The 27,252-nt window shown below is 34.8% G+C and overlaps 1 protein-coding gene across 5 annotated transcripts in view; it reads right to left on the reverse strand.

Annotated features, from left to right (window-relative positions):
- Positions 1-27,252, reverse strand: part of LRP1B (LDL receptor related protein 1B) — a 1,893,223-nt gene that overhangs the window by 162,443 nt on the left and 1,703,528 nt on the right. For all 5 annotated transcript variants that reach the window (XM_037849262.1, XM_037849261.1, XM_037849260.1 and 2 more), the window contains 2 exons: positions 9,321-9,437; positions 1,720-1,826 (listed from right to left, as the gene is read on the reverse strand). In XM_037849262.1, coding sequence (XP_037705190.1) covers positions 1,720-1,826; positions 9,321-9,437 — 224 coding nt within the window. The remainder of the gene's footprint in view (positions 1-1,719; positions 1,827-9,320; positions 9,438-27,252) is intronic.

The raw sequence follows: 27,252 nt of genomic DNA on the forward strand, positions 1-27,252 counted from the left end.
GATATATGGAGATATATTCAGTCATTAAAGAACTATGTACATCAACTTATGGCATGAGAGAAATGGTGTTACTAAAGGTATCTACTTTCATATGAATAAGAATTGAAAAAGAATGTTTGATTCCGTTTATGTATCTTGCATATCTGGTGAATAAACTGTAAGATGGAATCATAAGCCTTAAGGAATGCATCAATCTCTTGATGATTTACTGATTACGTAGATCTGGGAGAGCATTTGAAAACAAATTAAAACAAAACAAATCAAAAAACCTCTTTCAGGTATGGGTTTGCATAAAAGCATGTTTTCCTTCCTTGAAAATACGTGGATGGACAACACAAAAATAATCTCTTCCCTGTCATTTTGTAAAATTTTGTTTGACTTTTGTTTTGCACATCACTCCATCAGTAGAAATTATATTTTCATCTTTTTAAGAGAGATGTGCATTCTTGAGCTTTAGGTTTTTCTGAACTTCAAGTAAGAAATCACAAGTATTTGTTCCCATCATCTAGTTACAAGCGTTCAGTAATAAAATCAAAATCACATTTGATTAAGATGACTGGTCCAAGGTGGTGAGAGAATGGAGAATTTTTTCAAACCCTAAAATGAATGTCCAAGGGCTGAGAGAGATCTAATCTGTGTGGGGTCTATAAAGAGTAGAGGCCTCAGTGTCTCCTAAGGAGGCAGGAAACCAAATGGGTATAGCTTATGGATACCTTGGCAAGTTTGACCCCAAACACAGAAACCCCCAGAGTACAGGAGTTCTCCCATCTGGCCTAGCCTGTGGTTGGTGGGAGGACACTTATGAGGACTGCGTGTAACTGTGAGCAGAGCTCAGAGGGCCTGCATCTCACAGAAGGAGTCTGGTAGCCACTGAGGACAGGAGATCTCGTCTTCCTCCTCTGCCTCCATTAGACTTGATTGCAACAGCCTTATATTCCTGGTATTATCCAAAGGAAACAAGTAAACCAAGAAAAGTTACTATTACTCGACTTCTGTCTGACATGGGAAAGCAGGGGCTTGAGGTCATTTTCGATTTGACTGAGAAAAGAGATAACCATGTGTCCTTTGTTATTTTCAGAGCCTCATGGAGTAATTCATACCTGAAACACACATACATATATATGCATGAACAGCTACTTGTATGAAGCACTCTAAATGTCAGCACAATCTAAGTTTCTGGAATTATCCAGAGAAATTCTAAACTTTCACTTAAGCTGAGTGTACATGGGGCTTATTATAAATGGATTGTGATTCATCATCTAAGCAAAGTTCAACCTGTGGTTTTGTGAAAATTGATGACCCACACTGAAATTTATAAGACTGTATCAATTGAAGGAAAAGACTAGGGAAAAGAAACTGTTTAAAATGCATAAAAATATTACTCCTGACTATAAATACTACAGAAAATTTATGTACAAATCTACAGATGGCAAGGGCATCAGCTAAAGGGAATAAGGTTACGAAACATCTTATTCCCAACCCAGTCATTCACCACTGGAGGTAAAACAGACTATAAAATTAACTGTCAATAGTAACACAAGAGTTATTTCCCATGCTGGGTATGTGTAGCTGAGCTCATGGATATATTTATCTCAGTGTGCCAGGTGCAAAGAGCATTTCAGAGCTGTCCTAGTCACATTTGTTGGGCTGAATAATAACAATTACAAATGTGGTTCTAAAGAACTGCTCTTTTTTGTTTGATTTTGAAATGATGCCTACCTCATCAGAGCCATCTGCACAGTCAAAATCTCCATCACACCAAAATCTTGAGGAAACACAGTCCCCATTGGCACAGAGAAAATCTTTCAACGTACAGGTCTGTGGTTCTGGGGATGGAAAAATAGCACAGAGTTATTCTATTATATGCAAGTACATTCTAAAATTCATATGACATACAAGATGAGGTAGCATTAAAGAAAAAAAGTTAGCCAAGCAGAACCAATAAATTGCTTAGGAAAAATGTTCCATGAATACCTATGGTCCATAATATAATGATATTTCAAATTCATTTTTAAAGTCATGAATAGAAAGTGCGGAAACAAATTGAAAAAAGACGAGATAAATAGCCTACTGTTTAATAATAATGCAGCAACAAAGAAGAATGAGAAGCATGGGAATCTACTTATTCTTGCAGTAACATAGGGTCTTTTCTAGTTGTCAGCATTCTAAGTCATTTTATGTTTGTACTTTAAGTAGATATTTTGTGACTCTTACTTTCCAAAATGTACCCACGGGGCTGGTTGTTAACTGGGCAGAGAACCTAGGAGCACATCACCTTTTGTTTTTTACTTTTTGTTATGTATTCCCATGACTTTCTAATTCTTGAACTGTGTCCCTGAAAACTCCCGAGTTTATGGAATAAGAAGGGCAAATGCATAGATTGGACAGAAGGAGTCTGTTTTATCTAACTACATGCAATAGTCATATTTACAGCTGGCTTATACATACAGTAAATTTCTTATTGAGGTGAAGAAGGAATAGGTAGGAGATATGACATTTAAGGAACATCAGTATGAAGCGTAATTTTCTACATAATGATTGTGAAGAATTCAGCCTCTGGTTCAGATATTGCTTTACACAATCACTCAGTTTCTAGGGTGCAGGGAAACATCTTGTATGTTTCGTATCATGAACTCTCCCAAATTTCCTAAAAATCCCCTTTGAAAACATTAGAAGAGCTGCAGAAAGGGTAATCCGTACCAGAGAGAATTTTGTTCTGCTCTGGGCTGTACTTTCTTTTACAATGTAACCTTCAGGCTATGAATACAACAAGATACCATTCAATAGAATCCTAAAAGCCACTAAATGGATGATCCTTCTCTTGTCTCTACACTTCGTTGTTTAATGAATATATAATAGCAGTTTCTTATTTTTTTTTCAGACTTTATTCACATAGATTATGCTTTAATCTTCAAAAATACCCTTATTGTTACTAATATTATTAATTATGCTGATAACAATAATTGCCAGCTACTAATTGCTTTTTTGCTGTTAGGCACTATTTAAATTGATGCTAAGCACTTTAATGAACTCATCAGTTAATCTCCATAACAACATAAGGTGCTATTATTGGACTCTTTTATAGATGAAGACATTGAGGCATAGAGAGGATAAGGAACTTACGTCTAATCATCCAGAAGTTGGAAGAGCTAGCCTTGAATGGAACTTAGACAACCTGACACCAGGTCTTGTAATTTTTAGTACTGGTTATATCATCAATTCTCATACTACTGAAGAAGTAATAAGTGTTCACATACTGCAGAGATTAACATTAAAAGTCTGAGAAGTCAAATTAGTTGCCCAAGATACATGGCTAGCAGTGTCTATTTTACTCAGTAATAATAAAAGAGAACCCATCTTCTCTAATCATCTTGCCATATTGAAGCCATTTCATTCTCCTTCTGTTTGCAGGCACATGCAGTTTTGTTTTTAGGGAAAAGAAATTGTAGAGTAATAGCTTAACTTATTTAACAATGGAAAATAACCTTCAAAACATTTTAATTAAAAGAAGAAAGGGAGAGTAAGTTTAAAACATATTTTACTTCGATGTTAGAACAGCAGTAGAAATGTTTAATTTGGGGGTTTGGGGGTGATCTGAACAGGATTCTTTCTTTAATGTTATAATATGAATGTATACTATGTGTACCATGTTCTAAGCAGCAATGTTTTCACAGACTTTGATACACTTTGCTATATGGAAGGGTGGGAGTCCTTGCGGTAAGGTTAAAAGAAAAGTTGTATAACCAGTAGTTGATATAATTTGCCCAACAATTTTCCAGAATAATTGTTCATTAGAGACTTTCTCCTAATGTTGTAAATTATTGTTTCTCAATATTGGGAGAGAGGAGCTGAGTTATTTCAGGGGAAAAGCTTTTTTTCAATATAAATGGGGATTCAGCATTTTACTACCATGTGTTTAAAAATGGCAACAAATCTAATTCTGAATGATAAACTGTGAATTATTCAGCAACACACAAATGCCATCAAAGAATGGTGTAGCTATCCTGTTTTTAACCCTGCATCTACCTACCTAAAAATCATTTGTCTCATGTGGGGGTTCCATAAGAAGCTAAGTATGTGGGTGCCATAAGATCCTGCAACCTCCTTATTGGGTATATGCTTGGAAGAACTGAGCAGGGACCTGAATGGACATTTGCACACTGGTGTTTATGGTGGCAGTATTCACGACTTGCAATGGATGGAGGTGGCCTAAAGGTACACTGTCTGATGAAGAGAATGGTGAACTGTGGTGTATGCAAACAATAGAATATTGAGCAGCTGCAAGAAGGAATGAAGTTGTGAGACATGCAACTAGATGAATGAATCTTGAGGACAACATTTTGAGTGAAATTCACCAGAAATGAAAGACAAACATTAAAACATTATATCCACTAATACGGACTAACTATAAAGTGTAAACTCTTGAGAGCTGAATCTTAAGCACATCTTATCAGGGGAACACTTACTATAAAGTCCCTAGATTGTAAGCTCTTACAACAGTCACATCTATTCTTGGGTTTTAATGGTTATCTCTAAATTCTGAGATGCTGAGCTCACATTTCTGTGTGAGACCAAGGGAAGAGATGTTTATTTGGTGCAGGATCTATATTTTCTGTAGCACAATAAATAATTTAACTTGTACAGTCAGTTAATTAAAACACCATAATCACATGGAACTTTGAAAAAGAAGTGAGATCTAGTGGATTTGTACAAGTTAGTGTGAAATCCTGATACTTCTCAAAGTAATTTGGGCAGAGAATAAATATGTGTCTGCAGGGTCCCTCTGAGGACCTGGGAAAAATGTGTAAATATTAAACTTCCCCACCTGGGGAATTACTGATATTCTCACAAGCACTGGGAACTACCAATTTAGTAGGCTGAGAACCCAATCTTGGGCTTGCCCTTATGAAGCTTGTTATAGCAAAAGAGAGGCTAAGCCTACTTATAATTGTGCCTAAGAGTCTCTCCCAGAGAGCCTCTTTTGTTGCTCAGATGTGGCCTCTCTCTCCAAGCCTGCTGCCTTCCTCCTACCTGGGACATGACTCTCAGGGGTGTAAATCTCCCTGGCAATGTGGGACATGACTCCTGGGGATGAGCCTGGATCTGGCATCATGGGACTGAGAAAGCCTTCCTGACCAAAAATAGAAAGTGAAATGAAACAAAATAAAGTGTCAGTGGGTGAGAGATTTCAAATGGAGTCAAGAGGTTACTCTGGAGGGCATTCTTATGCACTATATAGATATCCCTCTTTAACTCTTAGTGTTTTGGAATATCTAGGAGAAATATCTGAAACTGTCAAACTGCAACCCAGTAGCCTTGATTCTTGTATAACTAGATTGTATAACTATATAGCTTATACAGTGTGACTGTGTGATTGTGAAAACCGTGTGGCTCACACTCCCTTTATCCAATATATGAACAGATGAGTGGAAAAATGGGGACAAAAATTAAAGAAAAATAGGGGGTTGGGGGGATGGGATGTTTTAGGTGTTTTGGTTTTTTTTTACTTTTATTTTTAGTTTTTTGGAGTAATGAAAATTTTCAAAAATTGACTGTGGTGATGAATACACAACTATATGATGGTACTGTGAACAACTGATTGTACACTGTGGATGATTATATGGTATGTGATTATATCTCAGAAAAACTGAATTAAAAAATCTTTTGCCTCTAGAAACTCTCTCTAGAGGAAAATGCAATTTTGTTATGAAAGAAGGGCCTAAGGAAATGTTTTCTCTTATCTTACCTCTGATCTTGGATCTTTTCAGGATAAAGTGAATGACCAAATTTTAGACCTTGGCATGATAGTTAGCATTTTTCTTGTGAAAAAGAACAAAAAAATGATCATAGCTGAAAGCTCCAAAGAAAATTTAAATGTGACATTCTTCCCAGTATTTCTAAAATGTTACTCCCACACAAACTTCCTCTTATATTGCCTATGTCTCTGGACCTTCAGCAGGAAAGGAACCCCACATCCTAACAATTAACCAGGTTTCCCTAAATCTTTTTAAGACATGCTGGGATGTCAAGCAAGAAGCTTTTGCAGGGTATGCTTTCCACGTTTTGGAAGGCTTATCTGGATTCTATAATAACAATAAAAAATAGGAGCATCATATAGACTGGTATCCTCTGACACCAATGGAGGCAAAAACACATGGCCACAGAAATGAAGAGAATTGGGAAGCCGTCTTGCATGAAACTGAAGGAACTGTAATTCAGAAAATAAAAGTGACATTTCAAAGTCATACAGTTGGTGGCAGAGAGGAAAAACCTTCAAGATTCCACTTTTTTCACTAAGCCTATTACCATAAACTCTTGGTGATAAGTTCAAAAGTTGTATAGATGTGGGTGTAAGAATCTGAGGAGAATTTTTAGAATACAATTAGTAAAACTGGCATTTTATACAAATAATCTTCTGATATAAATTCAGTGTGAAAGTACTAGAAAGTCAAGTAAGGCAGAAGTAGCTTGTTTCTCTGTATAAACCTTAAAATATTTGGCTAAATTATTCGATATTTTTAAATATTTTGGTTTGCTATTTACTTCTTAATAATGCAATGATATGAAGTAATTTATTTTGTATTATCAATTACTTAGAAGCATACATGCCATATATTAAAATTTTCCCTGATAAAGACAGTACAGATTTTGAGATTTCCCAAATATTTCCAAACCTTTGATCCAGTTTATAAAATATGCCAACAACAACAACCCGTTCTGGTTTTAAGTGCAGAAATCATTGCTGAAGCAATGTGTCCCTGCTGAACTTTTAACAAGGGAAATGATGATCATCAGATGACGATGAAATGTCAACAGAATAATTATTCCATGCACATATAAAAAAGTAGAAAGCACATTAAACTTAAAATATAGCTAGCTTGTAATCAATTGCTCTACTACTATTCAAACTCCTCCCATATCTAAGCCTGTAGCATTGCCAATACAATTAAAAAAATAAATTCATTAAGTCAGATTCACAAAGAAGTCTAAAAGTGATATTAAAAATATGTTGCTTTTTTAATAACTTGTAAGACTTATTTACTATCACTGATATGTTTTGCTACTTAATAATATCTAACAACTGAAATATGAACCAAAATGCATTGTATTGACTAATGATATTTAACATATATGGAACTAGTATGTCACTGCTCTAAGATACATATCATTACAGTAACTTCAATACATAATGAGAAATTGGAAATAACTTGATAGCATTTAATATAGAAATACTATTTTTTTCTAAGGTTGGCTTCTATATGGCTAATCTGGTGCTCACCACAGATAACCTTACTCATTCTTCATTGACATAGTTTCCGAGTATGTTAAACTACTGGCATTTGCAAGGTTCAAACCTTCTCATTTCTTCTGACTTATTCAAGATGGTCCCTTTAAGACCATTCAATTATCTAGAGCCTTTGATCCTTCCTCTTACACACATGCACATGTTTAACGTGTTAACACATTCTTATACTTGTCCTGTATATGACTTCTATTTTTCCATGACACAACTGTAATATGCTTCATTCTTGTTCAGTGTTATCTCCCATCTGCAATTCCATTTTAGGCAATGAATAGTTGCCTATTCTCATATTGAATAGGGAATAAAAGAGAACAGCCTATAATTGTGTATTTTATAATGTAATGCGTGACATTGCAGCTACTTCCCTTGCTCTTAAAGTATCTGTGGATGCAATGATTTATCACTAAGTTTCTACTGTGACAACTGAGATGCAGTGTTCTTTCTCATTGCTTTATGGCATCATAGACTGACATTTAGAAGATGTCAGTGTAAAACTTAGGAAACCCCAGAAGACTCTGAAGCAGTCTCTCTTAACCCTTCATTCTTCTCCCTCTTTGCTTATTATAGCAATGGCCTAACTTCACACACAATTTCAATTATCACTTGAATAAAGTGCTCTCCAACATGTAAATCTCCAATTTTGACCTCTTACACACTCCATCTCATTCTCAAGTCCTTCAGTCATAGGATATTTTCACTCCAGTATCTTCTTGATAATTAACAGTAAGTATATCAAACCAAGCTAAGTAGTTATCTGTATATTTAATCTCTGATATACAAATTTGCCTACTACCCGCATACCATCAGATTTTTCTTTTTTAATCACTGGGAAGAACCTGAGAACCAACTATATAAAGTTTTAAAATTGATGATTAATGGAATCTAGAACATCCTAAAGACGCTGCAGTGTTCTTTGCCTTTCTGAAGTCTACAATCAGGTGGGAGATATCTAAGTGGAGAGAGTGTAATAAACGTTCTTATATTCAGAAGATTACATAATCATAATGACCTAGCAATTTCATGCTCCTAATGTATCTGATTCTCAGACACTAGTCAGATGAAATTTTGAAAATCACTCCAAATGCTTCTTGACATTTGTAAGCCAAATATCCAAGTGGTTTATTTAGACTTTGCTTCTACTAATTGAATGTTCTAATGTAAATAGATATCTTCATGCAGATTTAGTGTTCTGCTTCCTGGGAAAAGAATGCTCTTAGTCCAGTGAGATGTCTAAAAGAGAAGACATTACTGATATTAATCTGTATCAAATCCTTTTTGAAAGTTGAATATAAATATTTAATAAACATAATTTGACCATTATCTTGTTTAAAAATTGTTTTACTGCTTTCTTTGTTTAAATAGCATTTAAATAAAAGTGAGGCTAAGAAATAAATTCAAAGTTTACTGCTAGAATATAAAGATACGTCACAATTTTAGATACTGCCACATTTTTATAGAAAAAACTTTGCTGTATAATTATTGCTTTGGAATTTATTGCATAAAAATTCAGGAGGCAGATGATGATAAAAGCATTATTCTATTTTCAGAGAATTGACTCCTGAATGCATATGATGTTTACCACTCTACAGAGAAGAAATGATATTTCACTGAAAGATGCTCATGGGTGAATTTAGAGTGTAAAAGAATTTGAGACTGAAATGAAATGAATACCATCCATTAAAGAATGATATGTTTTGTACTGTCTCCACATCATTCAGCTCATTGGACGAAGTTGCATCAAGGGCTTCTTTCATTGCATACTGATGGGTTGCATTAAACCTCATGATACTTTCATACCAGTTCTGATAACTGTAAGAAAATAAGTCCCTGGATGAGTATTTCAATAATTCTACCACTTGAAATTCAGGTCAATTTAATCTGAATATCCTTATCCAAATGTGAATATATGTATAAAAATGTGAGCTGCAGGACAGATAGGTTCAAATTTATACCTTAACTGAACTAACAACGTGCCATCCTGTCAAGCTCAGAGTGTTACTTGGCAAGAATTACTTACTACAGTTTTCTTCATCTGAGTTATCACTGCAGTCATTTTGGCTATCGCACCGCCAGTGATCCGGAATACAGTTGTTGTTTTTGCACTGGAATTCATGAGGTCCACAAGTCTTTTTATCTGTAATGGAAAGTACCAGAATTTGCATGGTTGACTTCCATGAAGTCACAGTGTCCAGACCAACAAGCCTAACTCCATGGTAGACGGCATCTCTTTAGACCTTAATTCAACTACTGAGAAGAGTCCTTAGGAAAAACTGAAAGCAGATGGTGAGGAGAAATCACCCTCCCTGCTTGTTTGATGTTGTTACTGATCATATTTTCAACTGCAGGTTAATTACAAAGCAATCTATTGGACCACCCAAGTAAAGTCAACATAAATCAGTCAAAAATGATCAAAATTATCCTTCCTTTTAGTACACTCCCTCTCTATCCCAAACCTTAGTTTCTGATATGAAACTGAAAAAGATATGGTTATTAATTAAATGCTGAGTTTGTCCCCTTTTCTTTCTCCCTAACAAATCTAATAATCTACCTATGGTCAGTTGTACTTTTTTAACTCCTGGCCGTTTTCCTTTCATAAACTCGCAGATTATAATATTACCTCACATGTACAGAGCTTGAAAATTAATGAAATGTCTTCTCATTTGAATCTCTAAACAATCCTATGGATTATCCAGAAATCAGATTTTAACTAGCCCTCCACTTTACAAATGATAAAAAAGAATCATAGAAGCTTAGAAATTTCTGAAGTTTTCACCACCATTAAATGGCACAACCAAAATATTTTTTAAAATATCATTTTACTGTTTAGTGCCCTTAGCAACAAATCTGACTTATACTTATATGACCTAGAATCAGAGCTCATGCAATAAGAAATTCAAAGTTTAAATCATATATTTTCAAGTTTTCACAATGGTACTATCTAAGTGTAGATAGTCTAAAGCAGTAATTCTCAATCATTATGTGCTTACACATAAATCAATTAGAAATTTTGTTAAAATGCACATTTTGACTCAATAGACCAGAAAGAGTCCTAAGATTCTGCATTTGTAACAAGGTTTCTGGTGATTACAACATCCTTGTTCTATGATACACAACTTTTCTGGGGGGAAGGAAAGGAGTAGCAAGGATCTCATCAAGGTTGTATGAATTTAATAACATAAAATAATAAAATTATAAACCCAATGCATACTTTAGGGTACAATTCTCATTCATATACTTAGATCACCTCCTTATTTTCAGCCATGTTGCAGATGGACAGTGAGCTGCTTAAAGACTCAGACTTAAAATAAATTAACTAAAGAAGATCAGCTATTGGGTCACGGTTGTAATTTTTTACTTCAAAATGTGCCTTATAGAATTCAGACTCAAATAAGATTATGAAAGCTAAAGTGATTTAGGTATAATTATGGGAATTAAATAACAAACAGCTATTCAAGATCTCACCCAGCTCTTGGTTGAGCATTTTCATCAACATGATCACACTCAATCTTCATAACAACCTTAGAAAATATTATTACATAGATTTAAATAAATAAAGAAAATAAGTCTCATAGAGTTTAAGTAAATTCTCCCATCTTACAGAGGTAGCAAATGGCAAAAGAGGAATTCATGTCCATTTCCAACTCCAGAAACACTTTAATAAAGAGACTGTCGTGATGCACTTCAAGTGTGTTTTTCTACTAAAAAAAACAAAAAAAAAAAAACAAAAAAAAAAACACTTTTGCCTCTATTTCCCTTCTTTCCTACCTTCCTGCTAATGATAATTCAGAACCTAATCAGCATCACTGTGTTAGGGGTTTTGTTTTGTGTTTTGTAATATATCTGACTTGCCTATATTATACCTAACCTTAGATTTAAAAATTGGCTTCAATTCTGCAGAAGTTCAAATGTAGCATTCTGCACACCTCACATAATCAAGAAATATGTTAGGATGATTGGGATTTAAACAATGACCACTGAAGATATGGGGTTTGGTATTGAACTATTTGGATAGTTATTTCACTTTGGCAATTACAAACAAACTACTTTGGTATTATTCCTAAATGTATAAATATTAGTTTTATTTACTCCTTGCCACTTATTGATAGCATTATATTTAAATAATGTGTTAAAATTTTAGAATCTAAAAATATAAGAAAAATTAGACTGGGTCAGACCAACAAACCATGTCACCTAGTATTACATCACTGGCCTCAAGCAAGTCTCCATGGCCTCGATAGACTGACAAGAGCAATGAGTACTGGGTATCAGTTTAATAGGTAGGGATTGTACCATCATTTTTGAGTATATTTCCTAAATTATTTTTGTCCTTTCTTTTCTATGTTTAAACGTTTGCATCATCCTTTGTATTTGAAAGTGATCTGTAGCCAGTTCTTAACAAGACCAAGTTAGAGTTCATTGTTAAGATTGCCATTTGGGGTATGAAGAACAGTAACACTGAAAGGATGATTGCCTTATGTAAGGTTATTCAGATCTTATGATCCCAAGTTACTTAACTGTTTGATCCATGACATTACTTGTAAAAATTACAAATACAAACTGTACAGCCTTGTTCTGCATTTTAAATCTCCCCTAATGATATATATATATAGAGAGGGAGGTGGGAGGAATGTATATATTTAATAGGGGAAATTATATGAGCGAGGTTTAAAGCAGCGGTCTCAATTTTGCTCCGTTGGCTACATGTTAAAATCACCTGGGGAAATAACACTCCCCTTGTCCAGACCATATTCCACATCCATAAAATCAGAATATCTGGGGATGGGACCCAGGCATCAGTATTTATTAACGCTAGCCTGGTGATTCCAATAAGCACCCAAGGTCCTGAAAACTGGCCCCAAAAAACTGATTGTAGAATAGAACACATATAATCCACATTATAGCACAATAGAGTTATTAATACATAACTGTCACAGTATGTAGAGTTTTCCATTCTTTCTAATTGGTAAATAGCATTGGAACATTTCATTATTCCATTTTTTTGGAATATAAATTTGGAGAAAAATATGATTTGCAAACTTGCTTTCTTTATGTGTTTTCACATGAATTGCAAATCTGGCACAAATGTAATCTTCCCCAGGAAACTAGGGGGAGGGGTCTCCAAAGTGCAGAATTGTGTGTACTGTGTACTGCAATACTACTTGTGGCTGTCTATGCTTGGGATACTTCTGGAAAGAAATAAAAGTATGTGGACAGCAGTCCCCAAAACCTGAAAGAATACCTGGATCCCTATCTGAGACTCTATAGAAGTTTCACTCACTAAGTTTATTCTTCAGAAACTTAAATACTTCAGGGAACTTCCATACCAGCTAAGACCCAAAACCCAGAGGCAATAGCCTCTTCAAGAGCATCAACCAAATGTGTCCCCATTGCTCATAATGTCGACGCCCCTTTTTAACATGAACAAGTTAGGATGGTCACTGCCTACACAATTCCCTGGAGATCAGGCAAGTGATTAAACTAGAGGAAGGGGTAGCAACAGACGAGAAGGAACTTAACAAAGGATTATGAATACTGAATCACTATATAATTTTCTTTCTCTTAGTTGCTAGGGTGCTAGAATAGCTAGAAGGAAAGAATTGAAATGGTGGAACTGTAACCCATAGCATCCTTTGAAATTTGTTCTATAGCTACTTGTTAAATTGTAAGTAGAAAGCTATCACCTTTTTGTATATATGTTATATTTCACAATAAGGAAATAACTGAAACTGTGGAACTGTAACCGATAACATTCTTTGAAATTTGCTAACTACTTGTTAAATTGCACTTAGAAAGTTTTCACTTCTACGTATATATGTTATATATATTTTAATAAAATGTATTTATTAAATAATTTATTAAAAAATTTATTAAAAAAAAGAATGTGGCAGCAGTGATGTTTCTGGGAGCATGAACTGGGGAATTGGGTTGGGAGAGAGGTGGGAGACATGTAAGTTTCTCTATATACAGTTTGTACAATTTGAATTGTTTTTCTACGTTTGTGTATGTATCCATTTTTCTTTTTTTCCTTATAGGATATATTACTTTCAAAAAATTAATTTAAATAGAAAAGAAATAACATTGACAGAAATAAATGAGATGAAAAAAAGTGGCCATTTTATTCTGATTGAGCACTTTTTTTCATATTTACATGTTTTCCTGTTCACTAAACAAATCTGTGCACCATCATTGATAACATTTGGTCTTTTGTATTAATAGACACATACATTTAATCATTTATATATATAATGCAAGTAAATCTGTATGTGTAAAATTAAAGTCATGCTATGCATGCTGCTTTGTAACTTAATTTTTAAAATTAATACGTCATTAAATTTTACTTGCCACTAGTCTTTTAAAACATTATTTTTAATGACTGCATAATAATCTATGATTTGATATATCCTATTACAAAATCCTATTGATTGAGTCTTCAGACATTTCCTTAACTTTTTGTATTTAAACGAAACATTACACTGGAGATTTTGTACATGCCCACTAAAGTTTTCCAGTAATGCTTAACAGATAAAATATGTTATATATGGGCCCTTCGTGGGATAACATTATTTTTCTAGTTAGCTCTTTGGCATAGGCCAAAACAAATACATTATATACTGTCAGGGGTGGGAGGGGAGGAATCGGAGAGGACTTCAATTTTTCACTGAAATTTGAAATGATGCTGTTGAGTGTGTGTCTGTGTCTGTGTGTGTAAGTATATGCACATGATTTTGTAATATTAAATATTCTACAAAAAAAGTATCAGAAGATATCTAACTAGAACTGAAAATATATACTTTTTCATTATTAATTAATGCTTTAGAAAATGAAATACCAGTTGTTAATTGACCATCTGTTTTATTCAACTACTGACCATAAAATGGCTTGGAAAATTTACATGTTGAAGTTACAGAATGTGGTTGCTTAGCAGTTTGAAAAAATAATGCATAAAATCATTTTAGAGCAAAGTTAAGATTGAGACTTTATCTTGGGAATTAAGAAACATTGGGAATAAGGGGGGGTTTGCTGTTGTTGTTACTGTTCTTTTGTAGTTACCACTTTGCCTCTTCCATTCAGGAAACATGATGATTACAAACAGTTGGGAAACAAGCAAAAAATTTTGTTAAAAACAAAACAAAGAAACCAAAACAAAAAACAGTTCATGCAGTCATGGAAGCCATGAGCAGGCAGAAGCATAGGCAGGAAGGGCTGTGAGACGAGGGGGCCGAGCTTCAATCTTGGTAACTCCTTGATTCTGTGAGTTGCAAACTGTAACGTTATGGAGTCAGAAGTATGGGATTAGACTGGAGAAACTTCTTTTGTAGAAGACCTTGTCTTCTTTTGTGGGGAAGGGGAAAACCACCTAACAATCACAGCCTAATCTCCTTAAAAAGAAAACATTATTTCCTGTTTCATTTTGTTTTGTTTTGTTTTTTAATCAACCTTACACAATTCTGATCTCTGTGTTGACTTTAAATTCCCCTCAGCTTCTCTGTTTGCCTTGTATGGAAATGAATATCAAAATATGCTACTTCATAAATGTTCTAAACTTCCTTGACTGGTTATAAATTCCTGAAAAGTGGTGATAGAAGTGGAGAGAAACTATTATCTTCCTTTATTTTCCATAGCAGGTAGGATTTACATTCTTTCTGCATGACATGAACATAGTAGATACATACAGATCATTACTTAGCAATCTGCTTCCATCCTTCTCGTCTTTCTGAAACTGCTGTGCCCACACTTGGTGAGGTTGTGAATCATGGATTCCTGCCTCTGACGCAGGGGAGGACCCCATGACCCAGAGTAGCCCACTGCCCATACGCCATAATTGGCCCATGGACATCATGTGATTCATGTACTATTTTTTTTTTTTGACTTTTTATGGTTTTGTTTCACGCAAATACAACTTGCACACCAGCTGTCTATTTGTTTTCTTCACTGCGCAGCCAGGCATTGGGGTTGGTGACTCTGATGGCCAGCTGGGCTGCTCTTTCCATGATGGCTGTGCGGTTCTTGGAAGAAACGTTGTGAGCAATCTCAGCACAGTAAGTTTCGTTGCACATCAGCAGCACTTTCAGCTCCTTGACATTGTGGACCAGGAACTTTTGGAAGCCACTGGGCAGCATGTGCTTCGTTTTCTCATTGCTCCCGTAACCAATGTTGGGCATCAAGATCGGCCCTTGAATCTTCTCCGCACCCTGTTGTCAATGCCTCTGAATTTCCTCCAGTTACCCTTAATTTGACATATGGGTCTGACTGGTGCCGGATGAACTTCTTGGTCCTCTTTTTGATGATCTTGGGCTTTATGAGGGGTCTGAGGGTAGCCACGATGCCGGGTTGGAGATGGCTGCCACCTCCATGGGCAGCGCCAAGGAAGAGAGCGATTCATGTATTTTAAAAGATTTTACAGCTTAGCCATGATAGATGATTGTTCTTCTTTTACACTAAAGAGGTATGGAGGGAGGCAGTACAGGGACAGCATGGTGGCTAAGCAATATCCTCGGGAACTCAGAGTTTCATCATTCTGGTTTCCACTATTCCTTATTATTACATGGCCTAAGATGACTGTTAGAACCTAAGCCATTATGTTGCAGGATAAAAGGAGAAAGATTAGACGGGCAAAGGAAAAAGTCCTCCCAAGTTGAGAAATCTTTTAAATTGTCTTCCTAAAAGTCCCACATAACAATTCTGTTTACATCCAGTGATTAGAACTGAGAAACATGATGGCACACTTGCAAGGGAGGCTGGGAAATGCGATGGCTTGTTCTGGATGGCAACGGGTCAAGATAAGATTTGAGGTTCTGCTTGTAAGGAGGAAGTGAAAAATGACATGTGGCTAGACAATTTGGAGAACTGTCAAATAACCCAACACGATCAAATAAAGTCACTTGAGTTGACTTATATGGATATTAGAAGCAAGAAGACTTTTTTCCTTTTGATATTGCAAGTATTATTACCTGAAGTTGCCATAGGCCATTTTAAAATTGTGTAGAAAACACCGATCTCAAAGAACACCTACAGAATAAGAAAGAAGTTAGAAATGGGGAAAAGAAGATAGAGCTCTAATGGCACCATTTGAATAATTAGATTTATATTGTGCTTAAAGTCAACTCCATCCTCTCCTTGGAAACAAGGCAGAAAATTTCTTCTACTATTTTTTTTGCCTCATTTCTGTTGGATTTCTGCCCCTTGTAGACAAAAGTCTTGACCAATGCAATACCATACTATTTTTATTGCTTAATAATATTTTTGATTGTTTTTAATGTATGTGTTGATTTATAAAATTCTCAGGCTAATTCATTGATTTATAATTTCCTGGGAAATACAGTCCAGTTCCACAAGAATCCTAATAAGTCCTTTTCTATTTAAAAGTGATTTTCAAACCCAGGCTTTCGTAGGAGATGATCCCCCACACCTTTGTTTGAATATATTCACTCCATGATAGACACTATTATTACAGTCTTCAGGGATATTAGAAAGCTGCAGGTTGCCCTGCATTGTAAAGTGTGTGGTGGCTCTGAAAATTAATTTCATGTTACTTCCCATCAATCAGGGTAATATTCCTCATTGAGCACTTACAAGCACAACCTGTTCTTCTAGGGGAAGTGGAAAGAGTATGTGCATGCACCGGCAGTTGAAAATAACAATGGCAGATGCAGCTCGTCTCAGTGGGATCCAGCTACTTCTATTTTGCTTTTGAGTTTTTTTTTTTTTCCCCCCAACTCTTACATTATTCTTTCAGGTAGAAAAGAGAAAGGCTTATAAAGTAAAACAAATTACCAATGACATATTTTCTTTACAAAGAGGTGAATCTGTATGTAATAAGCTAGCTCTGCAGAAGCTCACATAATGACATTTTAAAAACTGCATGTCAATGCAATGTAATTTTCAGTGGAAAATTTTCAAAATCACATTATGCAGTTTTAGAAAGTGTCATATTACATCCTGTAATGCCATCTATCGAACTTGATGAGAATTTGTTATTTTTTGTTTCTTATGTGGAAATCGGTATTTTAACTTTGTGGTTGCAAAGTGTGTGTGTGTTGGGCGTGGGTAGCACAGTGTGAATTAGGCATAATGAAAGTAGTTACACTCTCAATTTTTGCCAACACATTTTGTACATCATCTGCAAGGCCCCTGCTATTCCATTCATCATTCTATTTTCAACTGCCTGTATTCTTGACAGAGTGTTTGGTAATATAGTACAAATAAGTCAGTATTTGTGAACCACAGATGAACCCAAATCTCCATAATACAGAGGCATAGATACGGTCTCCCTCCTCAAAATCACCCTTGAACCCCAGTAACAGAGTTTGATTGTAATATTCTAGCGATTCCATTTATGCTCCCTCAATCAGATGAAGAAAAACCAAATAAAAAAGTATTTGTTTTTTCCAAATACATATTATATGTTTTATTTTAAAAGCAAAATTAAAAGTAAACTGAAGCAATTGAAAAGTGAGTCTACCAAAATACAGTTGAATATATGGTTGATTACATTTATACCAAGCTACCTAATTTGTCTGATTCTGTTGACCAGTCACCAGACAATTGCTCAATTCACTATACATTTTTGGATGAATAACTTCAGACCTAAATTTGGTGGGAGTTAGCAAAGTCTGGTGGAAGGAATCCTAGCCCTGGCTCCTATTAGCACATAACCTTGTGTAATTATTTTTCTTCTTTATGTCTCTGTTTCCTCATCTACTAAAAATTGGGTGGAAATGGATGTTCTTTGTATCAATTTTGATGCTGAAGAAGTTAATTTGAAATCTGGCTTAATAAATTGTGACTAGTAAGAATTAAATAATAGTAATTATTGTTAAGTAATTAGTTACCAAATAAATGATAATTTAAAATTTAGAAGATATGGATTTTAATGCCAAGTTTATCATCAACAAGCTGTGTGAACTTAGGAAGAAGGAAGTGATATTTATTTTAAAGGCTGCTATTTTTCAGGCACTGATTTGGGTCCTTTATATTTATCATCTTATAGTTTTAATTAAATAAATGTCTTTTACCACAACTTTGTAAGGCATCATATTTATTTTACAAAGACCAAGTCTTAGTAACTTGCTCAAGGTCATACAGTAAATATAAGAATCATACAAGAGTCATACAGGACACTGAAATAGTGTGGACAATTACCTTCCCCACCTGAAAATTTGGAAGGTTACATGACCCCTGGCATATTTTAAACAAAAAGCTGATTTAATTTTACTATCTGCATACATTTTTAATTTTCAGGTCCATAAAAGTTTTCCAGCTTGAATTATTCTTTTATCTCTTGGAAAATAGCACCCTATTTTAAAATTCTATAATGTAATGCATACTCTTTGTGGAAATTCAAGATCATATAATATAGAAAAGTAGAAACAAATAGCCCATAGTCAGCCAACACAGAGACAAGCTCCATCACATTTTTCTGATTAAGAAAATAAATGAATAAATAAAATTTTGTATACTCCATATTTCATTCAAAACAATATGGAAATAATTTTCTGATGTAATTAAAAATTTTCACAAATGTCATTTCTATGGCTATATAGTAATTCTCTTGTGACTATACATTAGTTTAAGTAAACAACTGCTTAGAGGGTGGCATTTAAAAATTTTGTTATGTTTAGGAGAAACATTTTTTAGGAGAAACACTGCTTTCTGTCTGGAGGGCAGGCTGTAAGAAAAAAAGAGCACGTTTTAGCAACTCCATTGCGTGGTGGCCAATCTCACTCTCTGGCAAACTACCTAAAGTCGCTTTTGTCAAATCAACTCATATTTTCAAATGTAAAACCATTTCAGCAGACATAGAAATTCACGGTAATAATACAGGCTTTGTGTTTAAAGGACCTCGAATAATGAACTGTGAAGAAATTATAGGAAGAGGCTTAATAAGAAAACAGTTGGGGTAGATAATGGTGACCAAAACTTGTGAGTCTTAGACCATTATCTAATCATGTGGATACACGCTCGGTAGCCTCTTGCCCCATCCACACTTAGACTCTTCAGGATTCCCTGTTGTCAAATTTTTGCCCCTTAATGGGACTTTAATGTATATTTCAATCAGATTTCAGCTCAACAGAAGGGTTTGTTCGGGAATTTGTGGTGGAGCAGAGAAGGAGCAAGACTTTGAAGTGTTAAGGGTATCACTGACATAGGAATGTCCCTAAGTTCAAGCCCCTTCAAGGAACGAAGACTTGCTCTGCCAAATGAGCTTGAAGCAGATGTGGGCAGTGTCCACCCACATTAACTTGTAATCTGTGATGAGATAATGGTCTGTAACTACAAGCACATGAGACTCTTTGCCTAAGCCCAGTCTGGAAGTACCTACCTTTCAGGACATTAATGGCCCTTCCTTCCTAGGATCAACCATATATTAATGACTGAAAAGAGCTGGGGAATAAATATCCCAGCTCTCCCATCTGATTGGGGTATTCAACACCATCTCTCAGGGCTTCCTGTGTTTTGTCCACAGCTGTAACCTGCTCATCATGTACTCTTCACTGGCTTCCTTCCCTTTTTGGTTTCCTTCCCCACTCCCCTATTAGTACTTTCTGGGATCATGTCCCAAATAAACAACTTGCTCTGACATCCTTGTTAAGTGCAGGTTCTAATTTGGAGAGGCCAACTTAAAAAATAATTTATGCAATCATGTATTCAGCAAACATGCATTGATTCCTATTCTCTAATAGGCACTATTTGGAGCTCTGGGTTTCTATCAGTGAGCAAAAACAGACACAAATAAATCCCCGTCCTCACTGAGCTTGCATTTTAATGGTTTATTTGGGGTTAGGAGACTGGCAATAGTAAATATTTATATTACTGGAGGCTGAGAAGAGCTATGGAGAGAAATAAAGAAGAGGCAATAGGGAATGCGTGTGAGGGGGCGATTTCAAATGCGATAGTATAAGAAAGCTAAATTGGAAAAATGACCTAGAAGATTGACGGATTGAGAGACCGGGGCATGCCGTCATTTGTGGGGAAAGGGCATTCCAGGAAGAAGCACTACCTTTAAGGAAAAAGCAGGTCTGGAGTATTTAAGGAACAGCAGAGAGACCAATGTGGCTGAAGCGGAGTGACTGAACTCCGCCAGAGTGGTGGGAGAGGTGGGGAAGATCATCCAGCAGTGCAGAGAGGGACTCAGATCAAGCAAGGCTTTGTGTTGACCTCTTGCTATTTCTCCTCCTCCAAAGAGACTTAGGTGTTTAAACACTTTTTTTTTTCTGATGATTAATTTCAGATGCTTACTTAGGTTTATGACAAAATACAGATGGAGACTGGAGGGATCACTAAATGGTTGGAGTAATACAGGCACCCAAACCTTGGAACCACCATGGTGGATTTTTGGCCTCTCTATTCTGGGTAATTATCATGTCCTCAGTTTTTAGCTGAGTTCTCAGCTAAGTATAGCACTTATAAAGCCAGCGGGGTGGCATATTCCAATAAACTATGTGATAGATAGTAACAAGGCAAAATCATCATTGAAAGAATATTCAGAATATATAGAAAACAAAATGCATCTGATGGTGAGATTTATTGACTAGAAGTCAATAGTGTGACATATTGACTAGATTTCTTGTGTAGAAATAAAAAATGTGCTTATTTCAATCAGAATTTTAATTTATGTTTTCAACATTGGCGTATTTGTTTCCAGTCTAATTGTTTCAGTCCAATAAAGTTTGGTTATCAGAAGGGATTCATAAGTAAATATTTTTATGGGAAGTCTTCTAGAATTGTGATTAGTATTTTCATATTCCAGCTTGAATTTCATATTCTAGTTTGAAAAACAATAGCATCTAATAATTCCTCTGTACTGGGTTCAAGGCCAAGCCTGACGCATGTAACCCTCCCAGCAGACCAATGAAGAAAATATATTGAACAACCAGGAACGGTGAAGCTGAGGTTACAATAAATTACTTGCCCCAGAGCCCACGGTTCTTAAACTGTGGGACTAGGACTTGAATCCATATTTTCTGATCCCACCACGAACCATTATGAAATTCTCAGCCCCTCACTGGAACACAAAATAATTCTCTAAAACAAAGCTCTCCATTGCTGTCTTCTTTTTGTCATTTTTCAGTTCTATATACTTTAAGAGATGACTAAATTGTATACATGTCAAAAGTTGTGCCAAAGGTAATTCAAGAAAAGCATGGTTGCCTTCACCATAAAAGCCTGAAGCTGCAACATGTCTACATCAGAGGAGAAATAATATATGATATGCTTATAGTGAGTATAATTTACATTCAGAGATAAATGTGGACGACTTTGCAAACCCTCCAATGACAAGATTTTTTATCCCTGAACTATTTATTTTTATAATTGGCCATACTTTTACACTTTGAGGGGAACAAGTTAGCACATTAAAAAAATAATTATGATAGCACATCTCTCCTTCTTTCTTTCTCTCTCTTTAAGCAAAGAATATGCCCCTTACTTGACTTACTGTTGAGCTAGGTGCTATTTATCAATAAATGATCACATTAGCCTTTATCTTATCATTTCCTCATTGACTGCCCAGTCAGCAAGTTATTGATTTTTTTTTTTTTTAAAACCTCTGCTTGCAGTTCATGATTGTTTGCTTGGCTTGACTCCCAAATGTCTCTAAAACCCTTAATAGTGCACTTCCCTGTGAGATGTCTTCATTCATCTTTTAACAAGGCTGCTTGTTGCTATAATATTGCTGCATATGCTGCAGAATCTTATTTATCAGAGAGACAGCAAGGCTGTGAAAGAAATGTAAAAGACCAGTGCTTGAACTGAATTTAATATGAGAATTCAAAGCATGTGCCAATAAAATTCACATTTTAATACAACCATTAGACACATGCAGAAGCAAAAGTATCTCAGTGGATAATATAAACCATCATTAAATCTGAATCAATTTAGCCCACTCAAATACTCTTTCAAGTCTTAAATGAGTCACTACAAACAATATGGAAACAGAGTTGTCCCTCATATTTTAGTGTTTAGGGGTAAGAAAGGAAAGAATTGGGACTTTAAAGCATCTATCACATGGTATGTTTCATTATAATCAAATTAATTTCCACAGTGAAAGATGACTGCAGTCATTGATATCATGACTGGGAGCAACTAAGCAGAAGGGAACCTGGGGAGATGAGAGGGACCCACTGAACAGGCACCCAGTCCAGCTCACTAGAGCATGTTTCCCAGTTCACTCGTCCATCACCATCTTCTCAAAGCGGCCATTTCCCAGTGCCGTCTCTGCCACTGTCTACTTAATATTTTTCTTTACATTGTTTAATGTTTTAAAATTTAGCTTCATCCTAAGCTACAAGATTCTTGGTATAATGGTCTGATAAGCTGTATTATATATTTTTAAATACATATCAAAATATATAATTAATCTATATACCATGTAAAACCATCTCTTATTTACATTTTATATATTTACCATACATTGGGAATCATTGCTTCAGGGCAGTTTTTTTTCCAAGTGTTTTCAAGAAAACAAACAAACAAACATACATACGTATATACACACACACATACATATAAATTAGAGGTATCCCATTGAGAGTACTTGTGGTTTATTTAATTGTTCTATATTTAATATTTAAAGCACTACTGTGGAGTCACAGCATTCTTACAGAAATCCTGGGTCTCCCAGGATTCTGAGAACTACAAGTTTAAAAAGTCTTTCTTTCCAGGGTATTGAGATGAATCCTTGTCAATGAATGTATATACCTCACAAAGCTTAGAAAAATATGCTTAACATAAGACTTACAAGTTTGATTTGGATTTAAGAAATCTGGAAGAAAAAAAGTGCCCAGGAGAAAGCTGAAAATCAGATGTAACAGAAAGCTATGGATGAGCCAACGTGAAGAATCATACATACCATAATATACCCAAACAACATTGTGTGTATTCTGTATCTTTAAACCGAAAGCCAATTATATTCCTGAGGATATTAAAAAACATTTTTAAAAATTGTTTCAATATGTTAATTCCAAGCTGCTGAAAAACTGGACCCAAAGATTAATATTTAATGTCAACCTGGAGAGGCTATTCTAAAGGTATGCCAACATATCCTGTCCTTGGCACAAACTTAACTATTTTATTAAGAAATTACATAAAGTTATAAAATGCATTGTTGCCAGACTTGGAGATGGCACAAATCTGGGAGGAATAACTAAAATGTGGGATAACATAATATGAGGCAAGCACTGTCAGCAGTCTAGAGTGGAGTTTTGATAAATAGAGGATGGAATTTAACAGATACAATATGAAATAGCAAGGTGGATACTTTACAGGAGAATAAATATGACAGCCCTATCTTTCCCCAAGATGAGAATAGTTTTACTGTTGCTGGGACATGAGAGAAAATTATTCTGAGGTTCCTCCTAAAACAATTATTAAACAAAATTCTTATAAAGATGCAATGCTAAGTTTTATGTAAAATGGTATCATATTCTGTATGAGGTCTCTCAAACTAGATAGATGGCAAATTGCTAAGACAGGGATAAAGAAATACCCATGTATCATTTCACAAACAGGTGAATCTGGAGTATAACAATTATTCTTTGTTGCATATTAAGAATAGATTCTTTTGATATAAACGTTCAATTGGACAGTGGCTCGAAAAAAATCATCAAAATTGTCACCAACACAAGAGAGGTGATCGAATGCACAATCACTGCAATTCTGGGCTTTTTTTTTCCTGATATTGGACTAATAATTTCCTTTTGGTAAATGGAAAATGGCATAGAGATTCAAAAAAAAAAGGCAGAAGAGAATCCAAATTGTTCACTTAGGTAACAAGTTGGAGATAAGGGAACGAAGACCTAGGGTTCACAATACACTTACTGAAGTAGGTTTTACTGGAATTGTGTGTGTGTGGGAGGGAAGATAAGGAAGGCATAAGCTACAAAGGGAAACTAAGAGAAAAGAACAGAAAGGGAGAGAGAGGAGGAAAAGCAAGGAAGGTGAAGAAGGAGGAAGAATGGGGAGAAAAAGTGGAATTAAAGTTCCTGGAAGAACGTAGAATTTAACTGACTATTCAGACTGAGGGGTTCTTAAGAGGTTAATGAAGAAAAGTATACTTTGTAGGTTTATAAATTAATGCAATTTATCAACCACTATGCAAATCTGCTTTATAGTATAATAAATCTGTTAAAGTGGAAACAAATACACAGAAAACAACAAAGTTTTCTTCCTTTCCAATGCGAATAAATAGATTGGCAAATTCAAATTAGGATGCCAAGTTTAGTTTGTCCAGAGATTTGAGTAAGCTTTCTTGTACATTGAAGAAAGACATATTTTTTAATTTTAAAATTAATTGTATCCATAGCCACCAATGATACACTCCTCTTTCCTCTCCTTTCCATCTCCTGATAGCCTCTAATCTACTTTCTTTGCTAATTTTCCATTTCTAAACATGTCTTATAAGTGACATTATGCAATAGCTGCCCTTATGTGCCTTGCGCATTTCACTCAGCATGATGTTTCCAAGGTTCCTCCACATTACAACCTGTCTCAGTACTTCATTCTTTCTGTTGAATGATAGTCCATTGAGTATATGTCCTGTATTTGCTTTATTCATTCATTTGTTGATGGACATTTGGGTTGTTCCCAACTTTTGGCTGTTGCAAATAATAAAAAATATTTCAATATAATGAAGAAGAAATCAATTTCCTACAAGATTTCTATATCAGAATGCAGGTAATATATTGAATATATTATTTAATTAGAAACTATTAATTCAAATGTCTTCAGTTAAGTGTAAACCCATACCTTTCTGAATTATGTATACATTTTTTGCATTATTCACTTTCTCTCCTTTTAGGTAGTGAACCTAACTTGGAATTCATTATTAGGATATATTTCAAACAATTTAGACGGTAAATTTTGAAAAGAAATGTTTATACTTCATTGGTTTTATGATATGGATTATATTCAGATTCTGGCTATTTGTAGATGATGAAGTTCCTATCTGGGAAATAAAGGTATTCTTATCCAACCCTCTAAATTTAAGGTGCAGAAACAATTCCAACTTTATGTGACTTACCCCAAGTTCATTGCTATTTAGTGACAAAACCATGATTAGGTGCAACGTCTCTGACACCAAGAAGTGGAATGATGACTTGGAGGTCTCATTTTCATTGGGGCTGGGTAGAGTTGTGTTCTAATCCATGGTTAATAATATATTATTTGTTTGGGTGTTGATCTTACCTTTCTGACCCTCCATTTCCTCATTTGTTTATTGTGAGTAATAACAGTAATAACATCTATTATAACAGTGATACCACCTACTTTAAAGTTTTCTCTGATGATTACCAGATAGTGATTGGCAAATTTCAGTGGCTCAGTAAAACCTAATTATCTTATTCTCTCTTCCAGTCATTCCAGTTACTGCTCTTTCTACCATTTCTGAGAGTGGTTAGGAAAGAATCCCTTAAGTGAATTCAAAGTTATCAAGACTATGTGTTCCTAATTCAAGTGATGAATAAAACACACCTGAGTTGAGTTAAAGAGCCTGCCATATAGAGTAACAAATTTAGGAAAGTCTCAAGGTATCAGAATCTCACAAATCTTTACAATCTCTGCAATGGATTTTTTTTTTTTTTTTTACTCTTGATTATTTTCAATAACTAAACCCTCATCCTCCTTTAGACCATATCTTTAGCTAAGGCCATCCTTCAATATGGCCCTACCCTCAAGTACCCAGGTCTGATGATAAAATGAAAGGAGAAAAATAAACCCTTCCTTGCCTCAAAGAGGCAAATATGACATCAGATTCCTCCACAGGAGTTAAATCCAGTTTTCCCCAGGGATGATCCTCACTGGGAATTTTTCACAAAATTCATGAAAGAAAACTTAACTCTAAATGTTTCTCAATGTTTTTTCATTTTACAAGTCTAATTGCATTGGTGATAAACAACTTTTGAGTCAGTTTACAATTCTCTAGACTTAAAATTACTTTATATAGAACCTTCTTTATGGGTATTCCCAAATAAGTGGACTTTTGCTCATCTGGAAAAAATGAAAATAGAAACACATCTGTAAATGAACAAGATACAGAATGTTGTGGAAATCATGTATCCAAATGCAGGAGAAAATATACCAAATCTAGTAGATAAAAACAGACTATTCTTCTAATTTCTAAGCTAGCATGAGATCTGTATTGATTCTGAACATCAGAGAACACATTTGTTTTAAGGGGGAGAGGAAACTTCATTTACAGAGTGCCCATTATGTGTCAGATCTAATGTAAATCATTTTGAGATTAATTAATTAATCAATTTTAATTAATCCTCTCAATAACGTTATGATAGATATTGTATTTCTGCATTTTACATGCATGAAAACCAAGGCTTAGAGAAATTTATACATGTATAATATTGCATGGCCAGTAAATTGTGAAGTCAAAATCTTTGCTGTTCATTACATTCTATCATACCACTAGTATGGTATTCAGTATCTATTCATTCATGTATTCTGAAGATTTATGTTTTGTAAACTTAATAACTAGATGAATTTTAAAAGCATTCATAAATCATATTAATAATATAGACCAATGGTAAATTATTTTGTCTTGAAAATGTGTTTTCTAGCTCACATTTTAAGAGTACAGGCATTTTACAGAATATTAAAAAGTGTGAGCTTTCTTTAATATACTCTATAAACTGAGAAATATGCTAATAAAAATGAGGTTTTCAAAGAAACCCCTAAAGATGTTAACAGAAAGTGTAACAATGATTGCAAGTTTGCATGATTTTAGCTTTAAAGGAACATAAATGTAATAGGTAAAACAGATAAACATATGTATTCTAGTGTACTGTACCAGAAATATTGGGTAACCATTCCTGAGATTATATTTGGGAGCCTTAGAAAAAAATAGTCATCTTAATCCTTAATCTTCTGTCTTCAGTTTTTTATATACTCCAGATATGTTAACACTGGTTTTACTCTCTCTGTCAATGTTTAATAATGTTTGC

Source organism: Choloepus didactylus, chromosome 9, assembly GCF_015220235.1.
Source record: "Choloepus didactylus isolate mChoDid1 chromosome 9, mChoDid1.pri, whole genome shotgun sequence".
Classification (NCBI taxonomy): Eukaryota; Metazoa; Chordata; class Mammalia; order Pilosa; family Megalonychidae; genus Choloepus; species Choloepus didactylus.